At 43.2% G+C, this 16082-nt stretch overlaps 1 protein-coding gene across 16 annotated transcripts in view; it reads left to right on the plus strand.

The window, feature by feature from the left end:
• Gpld1 (glycosylphosphatidylinositol specific phospholipase D1) overlaps window positions 1–16082 on the plus strand; it is a 69241-nt gene that overhangs the window by 439 nt on the left and 52720 nt on the right. For 2 of the 16 annotated variants that reach the window (XM_040755738.1, XM_040755737.1), the window contains exons 2-9: window positions 330–396; window positions 1019–1142; window positions 1749–1903; window positions 2793–3804; window positions 3934–4221; window positions 4813–4935; window positions 10114–10169; window positions 14531–14609. In XM_040755738.1, coding sequence (XP_040611672.1) covers window positions 4050–4221; window positions 4813–4935; window positions 10114–10169; window positions 14531–14609 — 430 coding nt within the window. In that variant the 5' untranslated portion in view covers window positions 330–396; window positions 1019–1142; window positions 1749–1903; window positions 2793–3804; window positions 3934–4049. Of the gene's footprint in view, window positions 1–42; window positions 1143–1748; window positions 1904–2792; window positions 3805–3933; window positions 4222–4627; window positions 4936–10113; window positions 10170–14530; window positions 14610–16082 lie in introns of those variants that run through there. The other 14 variants (XM_040755741.1, XM_040755740.1, XM_040755735.1 and 11 more) reach the window with 13 other exon arrangements.

The raw sequence follows: 16082 nt of genomic DNA on the forward strand, positions 1-16082 counted from the left end.
ACTATTCAACCAGGGTTAAAGAGAAAGGCTCCGGGATTCCTCTTGCATGCTTTTCTGCATATTTCCTCTGCTGCGCATTTGCTAGTAGATTCGGATGCTGAATGTGTGAGAGTGTTTTGTTGGTCTTTCTAGAGCATGTAGGTTCTTTACTTTAAAAAGATATTGATAATATTACTATTATTATCGAGAGAACGTCCTATATCTTGCAGCCTTCCTTCGTAGAGTTCTGGGATTACAGGCAAGTACTATATGCCCCAGTGAGGATACCGTATTTGCAAAATTCCTAAGATGTTCTTTTAACTTGTTGACTTTGTCTTCTGCTGAGTCAGATCCTCTGGCCCTGTACTCGTCACATCTGGCAGGCGTCATAACAGCAACATTTAATTGTGTGTGCAGGTGGGTGTCACATGTATGTGCCTGTGTTGGTTTACTATTTTGTCCTGCGTTTTATTGAGGAAATTGGAACAGAAGGGGTCAAGATAAGGAGGGCCTTGGGTGGCTATCACAAGCTGGCCTGGATGCCTGCTGCCTGAGGGGTGAGCTCTGCTGATAGCCCATTCTACCTTCTCTGGGCATTCCTTCAGACCAGGTCTTAATCACTGTAGGCCCCAAACTTGAAATCAGCTATGAATCTTAGGTTCCAGTCCAGAATTCATTCTCCCTCCCCCTCTCTCTCCCTCTCTCTTTCTCTCTCTCTGTCTGTCCCTCTGTCCCTCCCTCCATCTCCCCCATCACCTCTCTCTCTCTAACTTTAAAAGGACAAACAGAAATAAAAGACAGAATTTATTTCTGTAACCAAAGCTGACCTCAAAGGCGCTATGTAGCCCAGGCTGGCCTTGAACTCAGCAAATTCATGTCATCAGTTTTCCAAGTGTTGGGGTTATAGGCATGTGTCACTACCCCCTGAGAAGCCGTTTGAAGCCCTTCCTACTCCCCTTCCCAGCTGTCTTGCCCTCCAGGAACCGTAGCAGCAATACCTAGAATCTTATCACTCTCTCAGCATTTATTTCTTTTAAAGTGAGAAGAAAAAAGAAAACCCAATTTAGGTATATCTTCACACCAATGCAGTAGTAAAATCATCATTTTCTTGCTTATCTGATGAAGGAAGAAGGAGCTCAGCAAAGTGACAATCCCTCTAATCTGTAAGTGGCATTCCCCATTACTCATGCTGCTTTGTGGCCCCCAGCAAGCCCCTATTTGGAGTGGGAACAACCCTTCCAGCCTCCTAGTTTACTTCCCAGATCTTGGGTAGGTGTGTTCACTAAGGCCCATAGGAGAAACACGCCAGCAAGCCAGGGTCTGCCTTTTTCCCCTTATGTTTCTAGGCAGCATTAGTTTCCAGTTCCTGACGTTTCAAACTTATTTGTGTGGAGGAGAGGGGTGTGCCAGAATTAATTCTTTCCAACCGTGTGGGTCCCAGGGATTGGACTTAGGTAGCCAGGCTTGGCAGCAAGCACCTTTACCTGCTGAGCTGTCTCGGGCCCCAGTCCCTGGCTTTGTCCACCCTCTTCCCAAGCTGCTGTCATGGTCTGGTAATGATAGTGATATATTAGACAGCTGGAGAAATGAGCTGCTCTAGTCTGGACACTGAAAGTATCTCTGAAGCTGGGCCTGGTGGCTCATTCTTGCATTCCCATCATGGGGAGGTAGAGGCAAAGAGTCTGAGAATTCAAGATAAGGGCTGGGAAGATGGCCCATGGGTAAAAGGGCTTGCCTGACAAGCCTAATGACCCAAATTCAATCTCCAGAACCATGTGAAAAGTTGGATGCAGGGGCACATATCTGCAATCCCATCACTTCTATGGCAAGATGGGAGGTAAAGACGGGTGAATCATCTGGAAGTCCTGGTTAGCCTGGAATACTCTAAGCAGACCTGCCTCAAGAGGGACCCTGCCTCAAAAAGGTGTGTGTGTGTGTGTGTGTGTGTGTGTCCTGAAACTTGTCATCTGACCTCCACAGGTGCTCCTGCATTCACACTCACAGATGTACACACACACACACATTAAAAAAAAAAAGAAATCAAGGCATAACAACTACATAGGGAGTTTGAGAACAGCCTAAACTACATGCGTGCCTTATAAAAAAAATTGTTCCTCATTTTCCTGCACTTGGAGACCTACTTTCATCTCTAAGGCTTCATCCATTTTGCTTTATATTCATATTTAAAATTTTAGAAATGATCTTATACTGACTGAATGCAAAGTCTTTTTCTTGATTAAAAATAAATCAGTAAAGCCGGGCATTGGTGGCGCACGCCTTTAATCCCAGCACTCGGGAGGCAGAGGCAGGAGGATCTTTGTGAGTTCGAGGCCAGCCTTGTCTACAGAGCTAGTTCCAGGCAGCCTCCAAAACAATACAGAGAAACCCTGTCTCGAAAAACCAAAAATAAATAAATAAATAAATCAGTAAATGGATTTGGGTTGTACCTCAGGGCAAGACATTTGCTGAAGGAAGCTCTGGATTTGATCCCCTGTACTACAAAAACCAAACCAAACTGAAACCAACAAGGAAAAACAATAGAAATCCATGGTAAATTTGAGTGGGAAAGGTTTTTTTTTCCTGAATAATAGTTGTGAACATATATTACACTTATTAAAAGTGCATTGTATATTTACTCATCTGATGTTCACAACGGCTCCTGCGTGGAAACTATCATTATCTCTGAATCACAGGGAAGCAGAAGCATATTTTACTAACTTGCACATGGTCTCTCACTGAGCCTAGAGCTCACAGATTTAATTAGGCTGCCTGACCAATGGGCTTCTGAGATCTGCTTGTTTCTGTCTCCCCAGCACTGAGGTTATGGATGCCCATTACTGTGTCTGCCTTTTACATGATGGTAAGGATGGGACCTTGGGTCCTCTGTCTCCCCAGCACTGAGGTTATGGATGCCCATTACTGTGTCTGCCTTTTACATGATGGTAAGGATGGGACCTTGGGTCCTCTGTCTCCCCAGCACTGAGGTTATGGATGCCCATTACTGTGTCTGCCTTTTACATGATGGTAAGGATGGGAACTTGGGTCCTCGTGCTTATTCTTTAATAACTAAGCATCTCCCCGCATTTCAGGTCAGTTTTTGGGGTTTTCTTTTCTTAAGATTTATTTATTTATTATGTATACAGTATTCTGTCTAGATGTGTGTCTGCAGTTCAGAAGAGGGCACCAGATCTCATTACAGATGGTTGTGAGCCACCATGTGGTTACTGGGAATTGAACTCAGGACCCCTGGAAGAGCAGTCAGTCCTTTTAACCTCTGAGCCATCTCTCCAGCCCTCGGATAGTTTTCTTGATACTGAGAACTATAGTTTAGCCTTCCCTTAAAGTTGTAGTTTTAAGAGAGACATGTAATCCTGTTTTCATGGTTACAAGATAACACAAACTTCATAAAACTCAAAACAATATTATCATAGAACCATCACATTGTACTAAGTGAGAAATTCCTTCCTTTTTATCGCAATAATAAATATAGTCATTATAAATTTGAAATGTATAAAATACACAAGAACTTTGGGCTTAGTATTGGTTAATAGCAGAACCCACTTGTTTGTCTGGTGCTTTTTTGTGGCTTGATTTTCTGATATCTTCTTATCCCTTTTAGGCAGGATTTTTTCCTGGTGACCCTTGGTAGTCCTCTTTCTATTCTGGCACACACGGATCCCACTGGCAAAACGAAAAGCAAGCAAAGTGGTGCAAGTTTATAAACATCCTGCTATTCAAATTAAAGCAAAACAAAACAAAAAACCGATTTCTAGCCTGTGGCCTAAAAGTAAATTGAAGCAGTCAGGTCCATTGTCGTGTCCCTAGGTGAGGAGAACTACAGAATTCATTTCCCGGGGTTTGAATGGGGCTGAATTAAGATTACAAAACAAACTCTGCCTGGCAGACAGTCAAATTATTCCATCTTTTGTTTACTCTTCTCTTCCCCTTGCTTAGCCTGAGAATGAATACTGTTTCCTCCAGTCCTTTGGGAACACTCTACTGCTTTCTGCATTTACAATGCATCATCTGGGTGTTAAGATCACCATCTTTTATGTCCACGAATAACCTGAATGGCTTCCCTTGTTCTGCCTGTTGCTGATTGGCTACTTCATGATGAGTCTCTTCTGAGCCCAGCATTGTCCAGACTCTTGTCTCTTAGCCCTAATCTGTTTCCTGCCTCCGCCTCCCAGGTGCAGTCAGTATCTTTGGGCTGCAGGAATCCCTCCTTGCAACACATCTCAGGTAAGTCCTGTTGGAAGAGCCAGAGTAGAAGGCCAGGAGTGGCTGGGCTTGTGTAACACAGAGAAGTGTCAGTATCTGTTGCCAAATACAAAAAGAGAAGCCTGTTCTAGGTGATTTCCATAAAAGCTTTCCCAGCATGCACTTGTAGCTTGGGAGGATGAGGAAACTCCAGTGTGAGCAGAGGATGCTCAAGATGCTGTCCTTGGACAAGGAGGCAGTGTAATATAATAGAGTGACCATCAATTGGCACAGGTGAAAATCTTATTTAGAAAGCAAGTTGAAGGCAAGTCTGGTTTACCATGCCAATTGTGTGTTGAGGGAGAATCTGGATGACTGGGATAATAAAGTGCCTCTAGCAAGAGATTTGATCTTAGATCCCAGCAGATTGCTTTCTCTCCCCTCCCAGGTGTCTGTTTGCTGTTCTGGAAAAGCTAAACAGTGGCTGATTCGTTGACTTTATTGGAAAACAGGACTATTTTGAAATGAGGCTTGGTTTCCTGTTTCAGTAACCTGGGTAGAGGGAACACATCGAGTCTGTGCCTGGATTTTGGAGTCACAGTTTGGCTACAGCTTGGATTGTCTCTACTTTAGCACAGCAGCTGGGGAGAAATGACAACATGTCTGCTGGCAGGCTGTGGTCTGGCCTGCTGCTCCTGCTGTCTTTTTTCTGCTCCAGAAGTTCATCTTGTGGCCTCTCAACACATGTAGAAATAGGTAAGTACTGGGCCTTGTGTATCTGTCTGTCTGTTTTAGAGACAGGATCTCCTGGTGTAGTTCTGGCTAACTTGGAGCTCACTGTGTGGAAAAGTTAGCCATCTTCCTGCCTCTCCTGAGGGCCGGGGTTATGAGTGTTCTTCACCATTCCTGTCCCCTTGTGTTAGTTTTTAAAGATTATTAATTTTACCTTTTTGTGTGTAGGTGTGTGCACGTGAGTGCAGGTGCCTTTGGAGGCATAAGAGCCTTCTGGAACTGGAATTTTAGTAATTATGAGTTATACCACATGCTGGTGACCAAATTATGTCCCTGTCCAGAGCAGTGTGTGCCCTTTACAACTGAGCCACCTCTCCACCCCCTTTTGTGTGTTAGTAAAAGGTCAAGAATCTACCAGAAAGCTTAAGGAAGAGATTGAAATTCTGTTCACATAGTGACACAATTCTCCCTACTGTGGGAAGTGGCCTGACAGTGGAGAAGAGAGACAAGATTGGAAGTGTCCAGGGCTGGAAAATGGCAGGTGGGCTTGATGGAGAGATAGGTGGGCGACAGAGCTGAGGTTCTTTACATTAGGCCACTGGGTGTTCCCAGCAGGGGACAGTAAGAAAATCACGGAACTAGAAGAGAATGAAGGTGGATGCTTGTGGCAGGAGTATGAGATTATTTTTGTTTCTTTTATACTTCCAAAAACAGGCATTTCCAGGTAGATGTAAAGGGCCATGTGTGGCCATAAGAATAGCTCTCTAAGTCAAGTGGCTGTTAATGGCTCTTATGTATATGACACATCATTTGAGCTTTAAGGTCACCCTAATTTTCATCACTGACCTGAATTATTTCCCATGGGTTAAGTGCTACCTGTTGACCTTAAGGTGCTTGGCTTCAGGGAGGCTAAGGCAGCCGGTGAAGCTGAGTGGTGGCTGATATCACAGGAGCCCAGAACTCCACTAGGAGTTCTGCAGGAGAAGGCCACTGCAGCGTGCCTTAGGACAGAGGCAGAGTTATCCATAGTATACTATGGATAGTATATCCATAGTTATCTAGTTACTCGCTAGTTATCGTCAACTAAACAATTCTGGGAACAGGGAGTCTTAACTGAGGAATTGCCTCCACCAGATTAGACCATAACTAAATCTGTGGGGCATTTCCTTGATTCATGATTGATGATGGGGAGGCTCAATTCATTGTGGGCAGGAGATGTCTGGGTGTATAAAAAAGCAGGCTGAGCAAGCTATGAGCCAGCCAGTAAGCAGTGCTTCTCCAGGGTCTCTGCTTCAGTCCCTGACTCTAGGCTCCTGCTTTGATTTCTGCCCAGATTTGCCCCAATGAAGGACTGTGACAGGGGTGTAAGCCAATAAAACCTTTCCTCACCAAGTTGCTTTTGGTCATGGTTTTTATTTCAGCAATAGAAATCAAACTAGGGCAAAGATAGTGAGTGGATTTAGATAAATGAAAAGTGAAGGGGTTTTAGACTTACTTTTTCTAGCTTTGTTAAGGCATAATTGACAAAAGTAAATGGTATAAATTTAAGGTATGTGATGTGACATGTTGATAAGCTAATTAAAATGCTCATCACTTTACATAGCCACATCCTAAGCATGTGTGTGGATCTCTCCTGTCAAAGGGATTTGATTCTTTTTTAAATATATATTTATTTAAATTAGAAACAATCTTATTTTACATATCAATCCTAGTTCCCTCCCCCTCCCATCCTCCCATGCTCCCCACTGACTTCCCCATCCCATCCCCCATCCACTCCCCAGGGAGGGTGAGGTCTTCCATGAGGATCATCAAAATCTGTCAAGTCATTTGGGGCAGGGCCTAGGCCCTCTCCTGTGTATCTAGGCTAAGAGAGCATCCCTCCATGAGAAATGTGCTCCCGAAGTCCATTTGTGCATTAGGGGATACATCCTGGTTCCACTGCTAGAGGTTCCATAGACTGCCCAGTGCACCTAACTGACACCCACATTCAAGGGGTCTGGTTTGGTCCTATGTTGGTTCCCCAGCTGTCAGATTGGGGTCCATGAGTTCGCACTTGCTCAGGTCAGCTGTTTCTGTGGGTTTTCCCAGCATGGTCTTGACCCCTTTGTCACTCCTCCCTCTCTGAAATTGAATTCCAGGAGTTTGGCTTAGTGCTTAGCTGTGAATCTCTGCTTCTGCTTCCATCAGTTACTGGATGAAGGCTCTAGGATGGGATTTAAGGTAGTTACCATTCTCATTATAGGGGGGAAGGCATTTAAGGTAGTTTCTCCACTATTGCTTAGATTCCTAGTTGGAGTCCTCCTTGTGAATCTCTGTACAATTCCCAAGTGCTAGATTTCTCTTTAAACCTATAGTGGCTCCCTCTATTGATGTGTTCCTTTTCTTGCTCTCCTTTATTCATCTCCCTACCCAATCTTCCTGACCCCTCATGTTCTCCTCCCCCTCCTCTTTCTCCTACCTTCCTGCCCCCCCCCCCCGTGTGTTCAGGGATTTGATTATTTTTTTTAAGATTTTATTTATTATTAATTCATTACCGATGGTTGTAAACCACCATGTGGTTGCTGGGAATTGAACTCAGGACCTTTGGAAGAACATCCAGTGCTCTTAACCTCTGAGCCATCTCTTCAGCCCCAGGGATTTGATTCTTATGAAATGTATTTATGAATTTTTTTTAACATATGGAGAATATAAGGCATTTCTTTTTCTTTTTTCTCTGTGGCTTTAGAGGCTGTCCTGGAACTCACTCTGTAGGCCTCGAACTCACAGAGATCCTCCTGCCTCTGCCTCCCGAGTGCTGGGATTAAAGCCTTGCACCACCAATGCCCTGTGTAAGGCATTTCTTAATACAATCAAAATAGGAGTGCCTTCTACAGCAATCTAAAGATTAACTTTAGGTAGATTTGATATTCTAGGCTTTCTTTTATCTCAATAAAGATGACGTTATTTCATAGTTATGCCACCTCCATCAGTTACAAAGAATGTCAAGGTTACAGATATAATAGTTAGATTTACCAGTGTACAGTAGATGTAGATTCTGAGCCATGGCAGACAGGACCCCAAGACCACAGTTACCAGTGTAAACAGACACAGAAGGTTTTATTTGCAGATGAGGAAATGGATCCTACTGTTTCAGGCTTACTTGTGTCTTGACAGTGAGTCTGCCATTCTTTCTATCAAACATCACTGCTGAAAGAGAGTCAGTAAACAATGGCAAAGGGACACAGACCTCAGCTATGAGACAGTCCTGCTGAGACACCCATGGTACCTTTGTGTCCCACTGAGTTGGGAGAGGGCAAGCTAATGAATTCTGAAGGAGCTTCCAACTCTCAACTAAAGTGACAGAGGTTCATAGGGAACACAGGTAAATTAACATAACTTTAAAAAATACGGGGCTGGAGAGATGGCTCAGAGGTTCTGAGTTCAATTCCCAGCAACCACAAGGTGACTCACAACCATCCGTAATGAGATCTGGTGCCCTCTTCTGACTTGTAGGGATACATGCGGACAGAACACTGTTATACATAATAAACAAGTCTTAAAAAAAAAAGATTACAAAAAAATCCTTGGAGTGAAATAGATGGAAGCAGATACAGAAATCCACAACTTACCATTGGGCCAAGCTCCTGGAGTACAATCAAAGTGAGACAGGAGCGATAATATGAACAAAGGAGTCAAGACCATGATGGGGAAACCCACAGAGTCAGCTGACACGTGCTAGTGAGAGATCGCTGACTCAGCTCTGACAAATGGGGAACCTGCATAAGACTGAACTAGGCTCCCTTAGTATAGGTGACAATAGTACAGCTGGGACAACACATGAGGCCACTGGCAGTGGGTGCAAGATCTAACACTAATGCACAGACTGACTTAGTGGAGTCCATCCTATATGGAGAGATACCTTGCTCAGCCTAGACACAGGGGTGTGGGTGTGGAGAGGAGCCTTGGTCCTTCCTCAACGAAATGATGGGACAGACTTGGTAGACTTCCTAGGGGAGGCCTCACCTTCTCTGAGGAGCAGATGGGAGGTGGGGGGAGGGGAGAAGAGGGAGGGAGAGCTGGGATTGGAATGTAAAAAATAATAAAAACCACAGAAACCCTCCCCCCAAAATTGAAAAAAAATCCTTTGAGTAAAACAAACAAACAAACAAAAAAACCTTGGAGTTTCTGTGTTGATTCCTAATGGACAGGTAAGTTCTAATGGATATTTAAAAATATCTAATCAGGTTGTGGTGGCCTATACTTGTAGTCCCAGCAATGGGGCAGCAGAGGCAGGAGGATACTTGTGAGTTCCAAGCAAACTTGGGTTACAGAATGAAACCGTTTTTTTAAAACAAAGATTGATGTCTACAGACATACATGAAATAGAACCTGCACAAATTCTAAGATTTTTTCACATAAAAGGCAACTGAAATTCCGCTTTTTATTTACCAACAACTTAGATGGTATAGCTGGTCCGTTTTTGTCATTTCTTATGTGAGGCCCGAGTGGAAGATTGATATTTATGTGAACCTGTTGGATCTCTACGTGTGTGTGTGTGTGTGTGTGTGTGTGTGTGTGTGTGTGTGTGTGTGGTGTGTTAGGTAATTTGCATAAGGTCATAGTTAGTTAAGCAGAAAATTTAAATGTATCCTGCTAATACAAATATTTTTGAAACAGTTATGTCTTAGTAAGGCATGGTGAAAAATGCTTTTAATTCTAGCATGTGGGAGGAGGCAAGTAGATCTCTGGGAGTTCAAGGCCAGCATGGTCTACAGAGTCCCATGACTGTCAGGGCTACAGAGTGAGACCCTGTCTCAAACAAACAAACAAACAAACAAACAAACAAAATAGTTATGCCTAAATAAAACCTCAATTGAGTGCAATGTTACTTTTTATTTCCAGTTTTGTCCTCAAATAAAACATTCTATTTTCTCCCAAAAAAATGGTCTCTACAGGCCTAGAGGGATGGTTCATTAGGTAAAAGTTCTTTTACAGAGGACTTAAGCTCACTTCTAGCACCCATGCTGGGAGGAGGCTCACAACTGTGTAGCTCCAGCTCCAGGGGATCCCATGTCGTCTCCTACCTTCCATGGGCAACTGCATTCATGTGCATATAAAAACACACACACACACACACACACACACACTTTAAAAGGAATCTTTTAAAAATGATCTCTGGTGAGTACAGTTGAACTTAGCTCGTATGATATTGATTTCTTTCAGGACACAGGGCTCTGGAGTTTCTTCAGCTTCAAGATGGACACATTAACTACAAAGAGGTAGGGAGCTGGATTTCTGCTTATTGTACATACATTTTCCTCTGTTGGTATCAAACACAGGTCTAAACAGATCTTTAATCCTAAGAGTTGTCCTTATGTCTTTATAAAAATAATGTTGTAATTAAAAGGCACACATCCCCTCCAGTGACACTCAGACACTATATATGTATGTACACAAATTTATGTATATCAATTTAAGTTTTTACTATTTTAAAATTTAAATATATAAGTAATATAATTCATCATTTGAAAGCATGCATTTTCTTTGCTTTTTGTGATAGTTGGTATAGAATCCAGGTCTTTGTGCATGCTAGGCAATGGCATTACCAGTGAGCTACATCCCTAGTCCTTGAAATAATTTTGATATATATTTTTTTCGAGACAGGGTTTCTCTGTATTGTTTTGGAGGCTGTTCTGGTACTTGCTCGGTAGCTCTGTAGACCAGGCTGACCTCAAACTCACAGAGATCCGCCTGCCTCTGCCTCCCAAGTGCTGGGAATAAAGGCGTGCGCCACCAATGCCCAACCAATTTTTTCTAATAAAGAAAGGTCATACTTGAGAGAAATCACTCATTCTTTTCTACTTTTTATCATTATATGTTGTCCACATCTTTATCATCAGGAGGAGCAGGAAGTCTGTCTGTCTCTCTTGGTGTGTGTGTGTGTCTAGAGTGTATTGCTGGAAACCGAACCCAGGGCCATGCATATTCTAGATAAGAGAGTTGTAGCTGCAACTTGAACTCAGAAGCCAGAGGTCTTTATGAAGAAGTGTGCTATTTCTGGGTCTCCTCCCAACTGTAGGACTATGTGATGGGTCACCTGTGCCATCCTCAAGTCAGTTTAACCCACTGTGTCCATATACATGACTCCTAGTTGGATGATGATGATGATGATATATATAACATTCTATGGCAAAGATGAGTCTTAAGACTGGCATTGATAACAGTGGTTTGCACTCTCTTGTGATACCAGAGCTGACTGAGACCATTGGTCTGATGAGGTAGCTCAGCAGATAAAGGTGCTTGAGGCTGAGCCTGCCAACATGAGTGTCTGATCCCTAGACACCAGACAGTGGAAGGGGAAAAAAAGCACTCCTGAAAGTTGCTCTCTGACTTCTACATGTGGCATACATACAAGTAAGTAAATGTAAACAGAAAGGCGGGTGGACAGACAGGCATTGTTAGTCCCACCAATTGAGAATAAGACCACTACCACAGTTTAAAGCCAAATTTGAAGCAAGCTTTAATTAAATACTGGTCAGGTGCATCTCTGGTTTCCCAGAAAAAAAAATAGCCCAGATTCAAGTTTTGCAGCAGCTTAAGTATTTCCCACCAGGTCCTGTCGGGGCAAGGATACATCCTGATGTACCTCCAGCCTATATCCAATCAGGTGCAAGCATACATTTCCTGCCTGTGAACTTCCCGCCCACATGTGACTGAGCACATCCAGTGCAGATGGGTCAAACACACTTGTTTAGGGGAGTGGAAAATATATGGCTTGTTATCTCTCATAAACAACATCCTCCAGCATTTCAGGCTCTATCTGTTCTTGGGCAAGGGGCTTGCAGATCAGAGGCATCTTTTTGCTTCATGGATCTCTAAGGCATATTAATTAAAACTTAAAATGTAATGTTGGCTCTCACAGCATACAGCAAGTTCTGGAAAGGTCCCAGACATAAGCACTTCTTCCCCATTGAGTTGGAGCTGGTCCCCCCCCTAGCTCCACAATGAGCTTCTTAAAAAGTTTTTTTAATTGTATACATTTATTTATCTTACGTGTGTTTTGGGGGAGGTGCATGCCATATCTTTGGCTCAGGATGAGGTATTATTATTCCTTCAAGCTTCCTTGTACCCAGCTGTCCATAAAATGTAGCCTTGTCCTCTGGAATTCTATGGAGGTGTCATTGTGTTGGCTGAAGCTGGACAGTAGCATCAAGGAGTCTGACTTAACGTTCCTTGCCTGAGTGGGGAAGTCCAGCAAGATGCTCAGGTTGCTCAACTGTCCTTCCCTATCACATAGGATAAGGCAAGAATGTCTTTAGGGTCAGACTCAGGTCAAAACATTCCCCACCTTTAAAGTCAGAGTTTCCGACCTGCCTGGGGCAGGGAAATTCTAGTTTTTACATTCCACTTTTGGAGGAAGGTATGAGACAGAGAGCATGAACAAAAAACCACATTCATGTATATGTACTTCTTAGTATACACATACGCTCATACATGTACACACACACCTGCCTTAATTCCTCTTGTATTTTACTGTTTGGTAAGGTTTTGTTTTTATGGTTTGCTTTTTTTTCTTTTCACACTTGCAGGTTTGGTAGATAAGCAAAATTGGGCTGGGCAGGGTGGTAAACACCTGCCATTCCAACACTTGGGAGGCTGAGGCAGAAGAATCAGTTTAAGGTCTCCCTTAACTGTATAATGAGTTCAAAACAAGCCTAGGTTGTAAGTGACCCTGTCTCACAAGAGTATTTTGTTCCAGGTTTACTTGGCCTTTCAATTATTAACTTATCAATAGTTGTATACATTTCAAGAGTGTAGAAATTTTTCTATTACCTCATCTGTTAATAGCCTGTGTCTGACAATGGTTTATTATAAGATTACCTTTCCCTTGATATGTAACAAAGGCTTAACACACACCAAGCTCCTAAACCAGAAGCTGCTAAGACTCTTTATGCATTTTAAAAACTTATGTGTATATGTGTATGCATGTGTGTGTGTGTGTGTGTGTGTGTGTGCCAAATGTAATCCTGTGCCTGTGGAGGCCATAAGAGGGTGTCAGATCTCTTGTAGCTGGAGTTACAGGCAATTGTGAGACTCCTGATGGGGGTACTGTGAATTGAACTCTGGTCCTTTGGAACAGCAGCAAGAGCCTTTAGCCACTGAATTGTCACTAAAGCTTATTATTTATGATTTTTAAGTGACAGAAATCCAACTCTCTGGCTGGTGAGATGTCTCAGTGGGTAAAGGTACTCTGTATCAAAGGTGGGTAAAGGTATTCTGTATCAAAGGTAATGACCAGAGTTTGAGCTCTAGAACCCATGGGGATGGAGGGAACTTGCTTCTGAAAGTGGCTTGCTACTCCACACGTGTGCTGTAGCACACATTTATCCACACAGCTGAAAGCATGCGTGCGCACGTGCACACACACACACACACACACACACACTACATATCACACATGCATAATAATAATAATGAATAAATTTATTTTTTAATAAAAGGAAAGAGAAGAAAAACAGTTGTACCACCAAACTTGACTGGATTGTGTCCTTCACGGTCCCTTTGCAGAAGCTCTTTGATCTAGCTTAGGCAGAGAGGGATTAAAGGCCAGGAGTGAAGGAACTGGCTGTCCCCTCTATGTGAGTCAGAAGTACACTTCCAGCAGTGTCTAGAAATGTCTAGAAAGGCCTCCAGGAGCAACATGCAAAACAGTGGTTCTGAAAACTGCCCGTATGCCTGTTGTCACAGCCACTGTCCTGCAGGTTAGCTGCAGATTTGACAGACTTCAACACAGTCTTAATTTGGCAAATGCAAATCCATCTTGAGCACTAGATACAGGCCTTTGTAATCTCAGTCCATGCTCCTGGTGAACCTGATGTCCTGTGCTGTGCCTGTGAGCAATGGGACGCTGGTGCTCCACCAGGAGCCCCCGCATCTCTGCTGCAGAAAACCCAGGGCTTCTAAGCTAGTGGGAGAAGCAGGAGGGCTCCATGGCTGAGCTGGGGCTGTGCCAAGCGCTCTGGAGACTCCGTGTCTGTTTCTTAGCCTATGGCCTGAGCTTGCCACTCCATAGGAGTCAACAAAGAACTGTGTGTGTGTGTGCTTGCACGTGCGTGTGTGCATGTATATGCTTCTTATTTCACTGAAGATCATTGAAAATCTTGTCCTAAACCAATTTTGGATCAGCTGAATCGTCTTAGGGAAGACTGGGAATGGTGGTTGGTACAGGCCTGCAAACCCAGCACTCTGGAGATAGAGGCAGGAGGTTCTGGAGTTTGAGGTCATCTTTGGCTACATAGCAAGTTCATAAAGAAATAAAAACTCAAAATAGTCTTAGGGGGATTCCACTCCATTAGAGAAACAAAAATAGAAAATGAAAGATGGTAAAATTTAAACAGTTTTTGCTACTTTCTAAACTGGCCTGTTAAATAGGAAAAATCCTAAAGTTATATATGATATATACTGTATTCTGGTAAAGTATACTAGGCTTTTAACATTTAGTCACTCCTGTCTGTCTTTCCGCTTCATTCTGTCCTGGTCCAGTAGAGGTCTAGACTCTCATAGCTAGAAATGCAGGGGGATGACTTCTCGCAGCCTGCTGGTTCCTGCCTTCTAATTTCTACATTCTCTTGTTCCTTAGCTGCTCTTAGAACACCAGGACGCGTATCAGGCTGGGACTGTGTTTCCTGATGCCTTTTACCCTAGCATCTGTAAAAGAGGTAAGGGAGAGTTTTTAGAGTAATGATGCCTCATTCATTGGTAAACAGGATTGGCTTTGACTTTTTTAAATGACTTAAAAAAGATTTATTTATCTATTTGTTGATGGGATTTGAACTCAGGACTTCTGTAAGAGCAGTCAACTCTCAGCCCTTGGCTTTGACTTTTAAAAATATGTATATCTCAAGCCAGGCGTTGGTGGCGCACGCCTTTAATCCCAGCACTTGGGAGGCAGAGGCAGGTGGATCTCTGTGAGTTCGAGGCCAGCCTGGTCTACAAAGCGAGTTCCAGGATAGCCTCCAAAACAATACAGAGAAACCCTGTCTCGAAAAACCAAAAAAACAAAACAAAACAAAACAAAAAAATATGTATATCTCATGGGCTGGAGAGACAGTTCAGAGGTTAAAAGTGTATACTGTCTTGTAGAAGATGGGGTTTTGGTTCCCAGTACCCATGTTAGGTGGCTCATAATTACCTGTAACTTGGGCTTCAGGGGATCTGATACTTTCCTCTGGCCTCTACAGGCACCTGCACTCACATGTACATCATACACAGACAAAGGCATGCGCATAATTAAAAATAAAATACTACTTTGTATATAATCACACATGTAAAATGGTTGTTTATCAGCGATTTCTTTGCTTGGGCATAGAAATTCTAGAACTTTTTCTTTGAGGTGATGCCTGGGCTAGATGTCTCCACTTGCTTTAGTGCTCTGTGGAAGCCTCTTCTGTGACTTTCAAAAGGTTACCTACAGTCTCAGTTTTGTATCTGCCCCACAGCAACCTCCTTCCTGGGTTGTTCTTGGTATCTTGATCTAAGCTAGCTGAGTATGTTGAGGGGTATTTAACCAGAGCACCGTTCCTAAAGGTATGGACAGGTGTAAGGAGTCACCAGGGACAGTGCAGGGGAGTGGTTACTGCATTGTGGTGGGAAACTTTCATGGAGAGGGCCACTTATAGGAGTAGAATTTGTAGCTAAACATCATAGCCAACCCAGTTGGAGCCTACAGCAGAGGAACTAAGATTGTAAATACCTAGACCTCCCATATCCTCTCTTTCTCTCATCTCCTAATTGACTGTCCTTTGGCAAATGCCAATCCAACCAAACCCAACCCAAGTCAGGGCACACAGAAGCTGACTGAAGCAGGTACTGAACCACACTGCAGGGTGGAAAGAGATCTGCAGAGATGGTCTTCCATTTCATTGGGTCATCATGTCACCATGGAAACTATTTCTGGTGCCTCAGGATTATCTATTGTTTTAAATCCCATTTCTTAACAATCTAGTGGTGGCATTTAATGTTGAGAGCATAGCACAAAGATCCTTGAGCTCACAAATCTCCAGAGAAACCAGAAGTGTTAAACATACAGGATTGTCTTTTATGACCCAATTGGGTTTACAGACATCTATAGAACATTTCATCCAAACACAAAAGAATATACCTTCTTCTCAGCGCCACATGGAACCTTCTCT

This window comes from Mesocricetus auratus, unplaced genomic scaffold, assembly GCF_017639785.1.
Source record: "Mesocricetus auratus isolate SY011 unplaced genomic scaffold, BCM_Maur_2.0 Super-Scaffold_100013, whole genome shotgun sequence".
In the NCBI taxonomy this organism is placed as follows: domain Eukaryota; kingdom Metazoa; phylum Chordata; class Mammalia; order Rodentia; family Cricetidae; genus Mesocricetus; species Mesocricetus auratus.